Source organism: Leptinotarsa decemlineata, unplaced genomic scaffold, assembly GCF_025532065.1.
Source record: "Leptinotarsa decemlineata unplaced genomic scaffold, Ldec_3_MD MMD2_tig00026294_RagTag_RagTag, whole genome shotgun sequence".
Classification (NCBI taxonomy): Eukaryota; Metazoa; Arthropoda; class Insecta; order Coleoptera; family Chrysomelidae; genus Leptinotarsa; species Leptinotarsa decemlineata.
Window position 1 is genome coordinate 13,812,636 of NW_027412674.1, and position 12,806 is coordinate 13,825,441.

General features: G+C 34.9%; 1 protein-coding gene across 1 annotated transcript in view; it reads left to right on the forward strand.

Annotated features, from left to right (window-relative positions):
* Positions 1-12,806, forward strand: part of LOC111509554 (very long chain fatty acid elongase AAEL008004) — an 89,890-nt gene that overhangs the window by 28,894 nt on the left and 48,190 nt on the right. Inside the window, exon 2 of the mRNA XM_074180471.1 lies at positions 11,916-11,979. Within this exon, the coding sequence (XP_074036572.1) occupies positions 11,916-11,979 (64 nt within the window). The remainder of the gene's footprint in view (positions 1-11,915; positions 11,980-12,806) is intronic.

The following is a 12,806-nucleotide window of genomic DNA, read 5'->3' on the forward strand; positions in this document are numbered from 1 at the left end:
TAGTTTGTTCTGATGTTAATGGTTTGATGGACTGCTTGAATTTGGATCACACTCCATCTGAATGGAGACTGTTTATAGACTCTTCAAAACTAAGCTTAAAAGCTGTACTTCTGCATAATGGAAATCAGCTACCCTCTATTCCTATAGATCATGCAGTTCACATGAAGGAAACGTATATAAATATGAAAACACTTCTCCAATCAATCAAATATGAACAACACAAGTGGCACATCTGTGGTGATCTGAAAGTCATTGCTATACTCCTAGGAATGCAATTAGGGTTCACCAAGTACTGTTGTTTTTTGTGTCTGTGGGACAGTCGGGATAGAAAATCTCACTATAAAAAAATGAAGTGGCCTTCACGAGACCTAAACCCTAATGAGAAAAATGTAGTTTACGAGCCTCTTGTAGATCCTAAGGATGTTCTCCTTTCCCCATTACATATTAAGTTGGGACTAATGAAAAACTTTGTGAAGGCCATGGACCAGGAAGGACAAGCTTTTAAGTACTTGAGAGCAAAGTTTCCCAGGTTGAGTGATGCTAAAGTCAAGGAAGGCATCTTTATTGGGCCTCAAATCCGTGAAATCGTAAATGATCCTGCTTTTGACATGATTTTAACAGGAAATGAAAAAAGAGCCTGGGAAGCATTTAAGGGGGTTGTACATGGGTTTTTAGGTAACAAAAGAGATGATAACTTCACAGCATTGGTTAAAGAGCTTCTTCAAGCTTACCACCAACTTGGATGCAACATGTCCTTAAAAATTCATTTTCTTCACTCTCATCTTAATTTCTTCCCACAAAACTGTGGAGCTGTGAGTGACGAACATGGAGAAAGATTCCATCAAGACATTGCCTTAATGGAACAGAGATATCAGGGCCGTTGGAATGAAGCAATGCTTGCAGACTACTGCTGGTCTGTGTGTAGGGATGCTCCAGAAGTGTTTTATAAAAGACAAGCTAAACGACAGCGATCTTACAATGAATCGGATGGACTTAATTGAAATTTGGTGGTACAAACTTCTTTTATTTGTCAAAACACTAAGAATAATGTTTTTTTTATTAATTTTGTACCTAAAATATTCTAAAAGAAACATAACAATATTGTTTTATGTACTTTCACTTTTCACGTATAGTATAACTACTCTTTAAGATTAAGTACTGTGTATCTCAAAAACCAGAGCTAATAAAAATTTTTCATTGTTATTTTCGTTTTTATCACCCCAAAATTAGTAGAAATTGACTAATTTAGTGTAGGAAACATTCAAAAAATATTTTTTTCTTGTGTTATGCTTGACATAATTTTGTAATATTTTTGCCTTGCAACATTTTTTCAACGTTCAGATAATGAATCTTTCTGTTCTCACATCAAAACTCTCTTATCTGCCTAAGGTAATGTCTCCTCCAGCAGAAAGTTTCATCATTCCACAATTTTTTCCTGCCCATTATTAGAGACATACTTTGATCTTCTTTCAATGCTCCAGTTTTTTGTCGAGGGTCGGTATTTCTTTCTTGAAATAAAATACCCTGGTGGTTCCAAAAGTACCTGGCCTGACCTAGAGATAGCGGTGGTTGTTTGATAAATATCACTGTATTAGAAAGTACACAATCTATAAAGCATGTGTTTCAAGTTTGAAGACGCTGCGTTGTTTAGTATTTGTTTGGCAGCCGTCAAAAGCGAACGTATCCGGTGAAGTTGTTGAGATGGAGAAAATTGGTCATCGTGATGTGGTACAATACTTTTATTTGAAGGACCTCAGCCCAACCAATATGAAAGCTAAAATGAATTCAACTCTGAGGGAGTCTGCTCCTTTGTTTACAATACTAAAATATTGGGTAGCAGAGTTTAAACGAGGCCGTACGAGCTGAAAAGACGAGCATCGCAGTGGTCAACCAAATGAAGCCGCATTTGGCTAAGAAAAAAGTGTTTTTTCTTCATGACAATGCACCAACTCACGAATCCATTATCGCAATGACCAAAATTGATTAATTGAAATTTGAATTGCTGCCTCATGCATCATATTCACGAAATTTAGCCCCCTCGGATCACTTTCTGAAAAATGGCTCAGCGGTCACAAATTTTCCAACGATGAAGAAGTGATGTCGGCAGTTAATGGCTATTTTGAGAAGCAATATACAGTTCTTATTAAGAATACGGTATCGAACATATTGATTATCTCTGGGAAAAGTGTATAGAACTACAAGCAGTTCATGTTGAATATAAATACACTTATTTTCAAAAATTTTGTTTTTTTTTGTTGAGCCGGGTTCTTCTGGGACCATGCTCGTAAATGTGCGAGTTTGTAGTTATCATAATCAGGTACAGTTCTTCTTCCTGAAGAAGATCTTGGTGATTACACCCCTTGATTTTTTCTCTCATTTTTGAATTTATATATGGATAATTCTGAAACTACTATCATTTGTGAACACAATTCTACCAGAGTATCAACAATATACGAATGATTTTGCTGTATGAGAGCTTCATATAATTCGAAAATAACATTATTTCCGTAAAGAGATCATGCAAATTCGTTTTATCAAAAAGAAAATTGAAGTAGCTATTTCGAATCACACACTAGGTTAGGTTAAGTCCAAAGTGAGTGGGTTTATTCGACCCTTCACCGCAGCCCGCTAGGTTTTATTGCGGCTCACACCTATTAACAACCCAGCTTCTTAACGAAGCCGATTGGTTTGTAAAGTGAGTTGTCTTTCAGGTCAGATGGTTAGAGTACGCCTTTGTCGAACTCTAAAAACCTGATTAGGTCCCCAGCGGGGCAGGCACAAAGTATGTGCTCTGCTGTTTCGTCATTTTACAAACAGAGGCGACACACACTGTCTTCCGATAGTCGACAGTCCAAATCTCTGCATATGATGATTCAAATGACAGTGACCTGTGACAGTGACACACACTAAGTATAATTTACTAATAACGTAAGGGCTTCATCAATAATTCACATTCCTTGGGTAATAAAGTGCCTAATTGAAGCACTCTTTTATCAAATCAAATCATGACGTCATCTTTCTCCAGCAAAAAATAAAGAGATCTCAAATATGCCTTTATTGAGTGAACTTGTTTGTTTGTTCTGCATGGAATTCCCCTCATGATTCCTCTCATCACGAATTGTATCTGTAAAACTACCTTCGCTTGCTTTTCCAGATATATGTGATATAAACGATTATGATTATACAAGGTCACCAGTGTGAGTTGTCATAAGAGCTAATTTTATTTTTTCAAATAATTTTAGTGGACTATGATGATATGACGAACAAACCGATCTTTCTATCATGTGACTATTAACTTCCAAGGTGACACATTATGATAAATATGGCTGTAAATCTTATAAGCTCGTCGTAAATGAAAAACCAGATTTCTCAGAATCTGGTAAGTACGACGTGACGTCACACCCATCGAATAGCAAAAGTGGTTTGAATTTATTTTCTCAGCTATGAGGAATGTCTCAAAAACTTTCCACTTCACTATCTACTACTAAAATAATCTACTACTTTTGTTTGAAGGTGGCTGACAATGTTTCGTGGTGTATCTCATCGGTTCAGACTTCCATTGTCTAATATAATATAAATTGATTTGAAAACCCTGAAAAAAAAATTAAAAAGATTAACCGAAGATTATAATATATAATCTACTACCATTGACATTTTTAAAAATCAACTGACTCAGACCGTAAACCGAAACAAACAACAGATTAATGTCGGAAACATTCTCAATGATTTTTGAAAGTAAAACAGTGATTTTAATATCAATCGTGATGGTGAACATTTTCTTCTTCTCGCTGAATAATAAATTATTTATGAAAACAAAACTTATTGATGAAACTGACAAATTTATTTCCAATCGTAATCACATGAAATTAAGCGTTGGGACTCAATTATTAAATTAATTATGGGTCCCATCTGGCAGTTAAACAAATACATTTTCATAGATCTATTACGCCACAAGATCCGCCATGATGAAATCTCGAAAAAGGTCATGAAGTATTTAACTTTTTTAAGATAGTAAACATAACGATTATAGTTTTTATCCACGTGGCGGCTTACATCAAATTATAATAATAATAATTAATACTTTTTGAATGTAAAAGAGGTTAATAAATTTGGCCTTCTTGAATGTCATTCACTGATTGCTGGTATATTCACTAATTTTTCATGTTGTATACCAAGGAAGGAATCTCGGAATGACTTTGTACCATGGTTTGTGGTAAAGATTAGGATATCCTCGAATCATTTGTCTCAATGTAATCTGAGTGTAATCTCTGATATCAACTACAATTAAACGTTTTATTAAATACTAGTTGTTTCCAGCGGCTTGTGATAGAATATTTTAAACAAAAAGTTACAATACTTTTTTGACCCAAAACTTCAGGTTTCCAATTTCAAAACTGACAAAATTGAAAACAATCTTTGAACCCCTATTTTTTTCCTTTCGGGAAGGAAATTTCTGATTTCCTTTCTTGATACTTATTTACGCTATTCAAAAAAACTACCTGAATATTTCAAGATTCTTGTATTCGTGTATAGCCAGTAGCTTCAACTATTCGCGTTGATATAATATAGTGTCAATCAATCAATAGGTACCCACTTATACAATATTGAATAGCATCAGCAAAAAAACTGAAAGAATTAGAATGAAATACTTTGGTAATCCTACTAATCCTACTCTTAAATGAGGAAAGTTTGTGAGGATGCATGAATGTAATGTATGTATTTACGTTTTTTACTTTTTCACGCCTAAACAGTTCAAGGGATTCAATTTTGAGTTGGTATATAGATAGATCATGACGTGGAATAACACATAGAGATGGTTTCCACGGTAACGCGGTTGAAACAGCGAGGAACAGCTAGTATTATACAAGTGAGAACCTATTGATTGACTGATACTCTCATATTGACGAACAGCCGAAACTACTGAACTTAGAATCTTGAAATATGCAGGTAGGTTCTTTGTATGAATCACAAATATCAAAACGGAGATAAAAAATATCGTTTCAGAATTTATTCATAATTCAGATTCAAAACACACATAGGTTGTTTTTTAGTGATGTAGTCAGCAAGGAAATCTAATGAAAACATCAATATTTTAAATTGTGAACTATTCCATACTCCCATCTGAATAAAGGTGATGAAGTTGCCGATTTCGAAAAAAATACCCCAATTATGACATAAACTTCTCAAATTTGACCCCTCATTTTCACTATATATTTTTATTTCAAGTGTCATCAATATGTTTATACAGGCTGATTCACGGTGGATGGCACATCAGACGTTTCTGGTGAACCAGACAACGGATCACTTTGAAAATTCAATGGAGGGCATATTCGGACATTCTCTAGACAACTAAAATATTTTCGACAATGTGGTATTGCCGCTTCTATTAGAAAGCAGTAGCAACTTTGATTTTTCAAATGGAACACTCTGTATATAATATTATTTTTGGAATCTCCAACAATTGCCCGACAACTTTTCTTGATATTTTCCTATACCTATCTGTTACCGTTTTCGAAATAAAAATTAATTTCAATTTTTTTCTTCGAAAATCATGACTTCTAAAAATGCCGATATCTTTTAGTTAAGAAGTACTATGATATCGAAATTTGGTTTGGAGTTAGGTGATACTTGGACACTTCCCACACGTCAGCCTAATCTCCGTTACTTCAATACAGGGTGGTAAAAAAATACAGTTTTTTCGTTTGCTTGAAAAAGTTGCTGAAATTTGATTATTTTAAATAGAACACCCTGTATATTATTAAAAATTCGGAAAGCTGCTGAAATTTGCTTTCTTTCTATGTATATCATACCTATACCTAACTAGTCAAGTTTCGGACTTATGAACATTTATTTGTGAAAATGTCCCTTCAGAATGGTATTTCCATTCGGTATTTGGTAAGCAGGCCATGATTACTATTTGACAGTAGCGTTGTGACATTCTCCTAATAATATCGACATTTTCGTCACTTCAGAAGTTGCAAATACCTTCAAAACGATGGAACAAAACTATTCAAACGAAGTTCTTATAAATTTGTTTATTATTTTTGGACAGTGTGACAAAATTATCAGCAGAACATGTAGAAAGTTCAATGAAATGTATCCGAATCTACCGCCAATGAACCTCAAGAAATTTATACGAATTCAGAACAATTTCAATGCATTTGGATCAACTTTAAAAGCACCAAGAAACTTGCCTCGACCCGTAACTTTCGAAGACAACCAGATTAATGTCTTAGCATATTTTCACGCATTTCCCGAGTCATCGATAAGAAGTGCTGAAGAAGATTTGGGTATAAAATATTCATCGGTTCAAAGAATCTTGCGAAGACATAAAATGCATGATTATAAATTCACCAAAATTCAAGCAATGAAGCCTCAAGATCCTCAACAGAGAGTAGAATTTTGTGAAATGTTGTTGACACGCATTCAAGAAGATCCACTTTTTTTAAATAAAATTATTTGGACTGATGAATCGAAATTTTCAAGAGAAGGGATTTTCAATAGAAAAAATCGTCATTATTGGTCCAGTGAAAATCCTCACGTCACAAAAGAAGCCGGATTTCAAGAAAAATTTAGTTTCAATGTCTTCTGCATGTTGATGGACAACAAATTGAGGTACGTGATATACGAGGAGTCATTAACATCCAGAAGCTACCTGAATATTTTGGAGAATACTGTAGACAGTTTCGTGGATAATCTGCCACTCGAAGATTATCGAAACTGTTGGTACCAACTAGACGGAGCTCCTGCACATTGCACAAGAGAAGTGAGCGCAGAACTGGATAGACTATTTGACGATCGGTGGATGAGGCGCTTGGGACCATGGAATTGGCCAGCGAGATCACCCGATCTTAATCCATTAGATTTTTATTTGTGGGGAATGTTTAAAGAAAAAGTTTACAAAATACCCGTGCGTTCAAGAGATGAATTGTTAGAAAGGATTGCCCAAACATTTGAAGATTTGGATCCCAATGAAATCAGATCTGCCACCACGAAAGCAGTCAACACCCGCATTTTAAAGTGCTTGGAAGTGAACGGCCAGCGATTCGAACATATTTTGAAATATTCCACATGATTGTTTTACTTTTTTATAATTATTCATATCAATATTTCCAATTTCAAGTTTCTTGGTGCTTTTTTAAAGTTTATCCAAACATATTGAAATTATTCTGAATTCGTATAAATTTCTTGAGGTTCATTGGCGGTAGATTCGGATACATTTCATTGAACTTTCTACATGTTCTGCTGATAATTTTGTCACACTGTCCAAAAATAATAAACAAATTCATAAGAACTTCGTTTGAATAGTTTTGTTCCATCGTTTTGAAGGTATTTGCAACTTCTGAAGTGACGAAAATGTCGATATTATTAGGAGAATGTCACAACGCTACTGTCAAATAGTAATCATGGCCTGCTTACCAAATACCGAATGGAAATACCATTCTGAAGGGACATTTTCACAAATAAATGTTCATAAGTCCGAAACTTGACTAGTTAGGTATAGGTATGATATACATAGAAAGGAAGCAAATTTCAGCAGCTTTCCGAATTTTCAATAATATACAGGGTGTTCCTTTTAAAATAATCAAATTTTAGCAACTTTTTCAAGCAAACGAAAAAACTGTATTTTTTTACCACCCTGTATTGAAGTAACGGAGATTAGGCTGACGTGTGGGAAGTGTCCAAGTATCACCTAACTCCAAACCAAATTTCGATATCATAGTACTTCTTAACTAAAAGATATCGGCATTTTTAGAAGTCATGATTTTCGAAGAAAAAAATTGAAATTAATTTTTATTTCGAAAACGGTAACAGATAGGTATAGGAAAATATCAAGAAAAGTTGTCGGGCAATTGTTGGAGATTCCAAAAATAATATTATATACAGAGTGTTCCATTTGAAAAATCAAAGTTGCTACTGCTTTCTAATAGAAGCGGCAACACCGCATTATCGAAAATATTTTAGTTGGCTAGAGAATGTCCGAATATGCCCTCCATCAAATTTTCAAAGTGATCCGTTGTCTGGTTCACCAGAAACGTCTAATGTGCCATCCACCGTGAATCAGCCTGTATATGCTATATATTTAGTCATTATTATGTCTCTGTATCATATTTACTATATATTTACTCACTTCATGTCACTCAGCCACAAGCAATCACTCAACATACATGTTAATTTTCTCTATATTCATTGATTGCATTGATTCTTCTACTTGAAATGAACGTTATTATTATTGTTATAAATCCTTACAAACAGAAAACTTCAATAGATTTCCCATGTTGGGAATGACACGTTAAAAGGTAAAACCTCTTTAGTCCTTAGCTCGCACAAATTTCGGCTTTTGAGAGTTGTCATTCGTAGGGGGCGACAGCTGGTTAACGAAAAAACAGATTTTAACAGACAGTCAGAAACTTGTTGTTTTTATTTTTATTCAGATCCATTTCGAAAGTAGATTATTAATAAAGTGTCATTATTTCCAACATAACACTCTCTACACCACAACAAATCACTCTAATTCATTCATGAATGTCATGAATAGAAAAAGATTGTATTCACATAGAAATACAATCAGGTATTCTCTTTTGTTTCAATATCTTTGATAAAACAACTGTAGGGTCGTTTATTAAGTGCTTCCTACCTTTAAATTAGTGAGAGATGGCATCGTAATTTGTTATTCGTTTGAAAGACCTATTGAATGGAGCACATCCGGAACGTTCAATTTTTCATGACTTTGGCGCATAAATTAGGCTGATTTGACTTATGGCATGGGTTTTTTTGGCTTTGAGGATCTCTATGGTTTGTGGCTCATCTGCATATACCTGCGACTTGGGAAAACCCCTCATGGAACAGTCTAACGGAGTCCAATCGCAGGATCTTGGTGGCCAGTTTACATCACCTCCACGTAAGCTGGAGGTGATGCCCTCAAATCGCTCATGCATAACATCCATTGTGGCATGAGCTGTGTGGCACGTCGTGTCATCCTGTTGAAACCACATGTCGTTGGTTTCCAGAACATCCAATTCTGACCAAAAGAAGTTGGTATTCATCGACCTATAGTGCTCGCCGTTGACAGTAATGGCCTAAACAACGTCGTTCTCAAAGAAATATGGACCGATTATTCTGCCAGCACAAAATCCACACCAAACAGTGACTTTTTCGGAATGCATTGGACGCTTTAGGATCTAAGGTGGATTCGTATCATTCAGAAATGGGCCTCATCGCTGAAAATGATTTCTCGGTGAAAGTTATGTTCAGTTGCCAACCGCTCCAGAGTCCATTCAGCGAACACACGTTGTTATCTATTGTACGGGAGCAGGCCCAAAAAAAGACGCAAAATTCACCAAGTTGTGGTCTGCGAAAGACCGAGTTTTTTATCAGTTATCAAAGTTCGGAAGTCGCTGATGGAAGACCCTTCGTATGTTCTGAATCTACCATCGGTTCCCAAAATGCACGCCACGTTTTTCCGTTTACAAAATGGACTCCATAAGTTATCACTTGCATATTGTTATTCGCGTTTTTTATTTTGTAATGACTACAAAGAAACTGATTCAGATTTCATAATCCATTAGACTCAAACGAAGAATAAAGTTCAGACTGTAGTATTTTCAAGCGATCATTCATTTTGGTCTTTCATTCATGGCGACTGTGAAAAATTGTTTCTTCAAATATTGACCAAATGAATTTAAGAGTTGACATTGAGGAAAAAATTGAATATTCAAAATCCACTGTGTACGAAACCGGAATTTAGTAATTTTGACATGACGATGACCTAGAGAAATTGCTTTCGTCATTTTCACAGATGTTAGTTTTGTTTCGCGCAATGATATGTGTTTTATTACTCTGTGATCCTTTGTGAAACAAGTCTTTGAATATCTCTTAAAAACTTATTTTTTTCAATTCATTTATTTGTCTTGAATCCATACAAAGATACTAAGGACAAATACTTGATTTGAAGTAGTGTTTAATTAATTGAATAAAAGTTTTTTTGAAAGAATTCAACAAGAAATTTCTAGGTTGTTTTTTATACGCCGAACTAGTATGAATATATTCACGAAAGCTTCAACTGCAAAAAAAATTTAAACAGAAACCATTGCAACCCCTTCATTCCCCATTTTTCATCAAACAGGGGCCGAGTAATGGTATTGAAAATAAAATCCCTTCTTTTCCTCAACCTGAAAATCAATTCACTTGTTCACAAATTATGGTGTCTTCAAATGCAAAAAGGAATAAAATTTACTCGAAAACCGAATTAATCTTTAGCACTTTCGGTGTAACTTCACCAATCATTGATGATTTGTCCTCACAGCTATTCCAATCAGTCACGTACATTACAAACTACTTCGGTTGTTACGTCTTCCTACAGAAAATCTGAAGGTATGAAGTCGGGTGACCAAGGAGGCGAAATAATTGTACACTTTCGTTCTCTCCAATGATCTCGAAATACATGGGGAAACACTGTCTTGCTGGAATATTTCCCTTTAAATGGATGCCTAATTGTTCTCTATGATTATAGCTAGTAAGAGTTGGGTGAATACAGTGTGGCGGTTTCATTTCACTTTGTTATCGTTTGATTTTCCATCGTGAAAACCCTTTAGAAATATGCTTTCAAAACATGATGTGTTGCCTATCTGATAAACTAGTCGTCCACTTGGTGATTAAAACACGTATCGGGGTGTTAAAAATAACGGTTTGGTGTTGAAATAAAACTCCGGTAATATTCTTTACCAAACCCTATTGGTTGAATTCCCTAATTAATTATGGTGACACTCGACCCATGTCTGGAGGAGTCTTATGGGTTGAATAATGTTAAATATTTGACACTGACAACTAAAAGTGCCTATATTTGTTAAATCTGACTTAAACTATTTCACGAAAAATGTACAGTCACGAAGTCTGAGTGCTTGGCTAGATATTTAGTAATAGTAATGAAACAACTCACCTAATCCTTGCAAAAATGAATTCACATCACAAAAAGAGACAAATTTACTTCGCCATAATGACACTCTGTGAAAAAGATCCGTATGAATAGTTGATTTGATCTCTTCATCTATCAATACTTTAATTTCCACGATTTTTTCTGTTCATTATTGTATACGTTTTCCATTCAGTGTCAAACTTTAGAATTATTGAAACTTCATTTTCCTTTCTCTCATTGTGTAGAACAATGAGTTGTGTTTGAATTTTTAAGTTCATTAATTTCCATTGCTTTCAAATGATTCACTTTTAAACCTTTATTTTCTTTGCGTAAAATTTGCAACACCTCGTTAAATATATGATTCTCTTCTAATAAAAGGTGATTTGAATATGGTGAACTTGTTTTCTTATTTACATAGCTCATATGATGATCATGGATTCGATTCCTGACTGTTCTGCCAGTTTGACTAATATATACTTCAGGACACGTTCCATACATTAATTTATATACCCCTGATTTCTCGAATTTGGATGTTTTGTCTTTCTTCTTTTCAACTAACTTTCCCAACGTCCTATATGCAATTTTAATATATCTTCAAACATACTTTTTACTGAAAGGGAAAAGTTCAAATTAACATTAATGAACCCCCAAATTCCTGAATTATACTTACTCATAAAACTGCACAGAGTTATCCAATTAGACCAGTGGTTTCCTTTATCACTGCACCATCAGTGAAATTATCAAAAAGGCTTATCAATATCGTCCCGAACTTCTTGATATTGAAATAATTATCAAGTTTCTGTTTGACTGCTAGTTTGTAGGAATTTTCTAGTCGGAATTGAATTTCAGAAGTTTATTTGAAAAACATGGTACCTTTTGATTGATGCATCAGTTATTATAATTCATTCGAAAATTATTTTGCTCACTATTCTCTCACGATTTATTTATTAACACACTGTAATTCTGTAGTACACATTGAAACACTTTTTTTTCATTTCAGGATGTATCAGAAATTGTGAAAGTAGTGGTGGACAGGTACCAAACAGTCATAGATAAAATAAGTGGTGAGTATGAAAATAATACATACAGTACATTCCAATGCCAACATGCTCATCTGAATGAGTCAGTAAATATTCAGACTGTAAGTTGTAGTAAAACCCCCCAGTTTTGTTTTTCAGGAGAAAACATTTCTACGTAAAAGTCAACCATTTCTCAGCCACCCACTTCCCACAACAACTTACATATCAAACATTTCAAATAGTAACAATAGTCCAGTGATACCTGTCTTCCGATTATATATCCAACTTCATCACATTTTTGGCATTATGACGATAAGCAATGCCAGGAAAATTCAATAGGTACTCTCTTTATACAATTCTGAACCAAAGCTCACTATTTCCTATTTGAAATGTTCAAACTGAGCACAATTCAACTGTACTAATGAAAATAACAGAAATAAGAACTCACTGTGATTTTTTTGTTCAAGAATCCGATATGGTCCTAAATTTCATTACTTAGTTAATAATGGTAACAATAATAAAAATAAGCATGAGCAGTGATGGCCACTAACACCTGAGACCTCTGGTGAATTGTGCCACCACTTACCCGAGTGGTTCTACAGGGCTAACCACCCAGTAGAACCAAAACTTGGTTCCTGATGATCGAGGAAGGTACCTCCACAATCGGATCGCTTGGAGGAGTCACAGGCCAGGTGGTGGGGCCCATAACGATGATTTCCCTACCGATGACAAGCCTGGCAGTGACAACGGACACTTTGACTAGACGCATGAACTGAGAGATAACCTTAAGCTAAGAAAGTAGTGAGCCCGCGAGAAGATGGTACATCGCAAAAATGCATGCTCTGTGGTGTAAAACACATCTGAAGCATGCC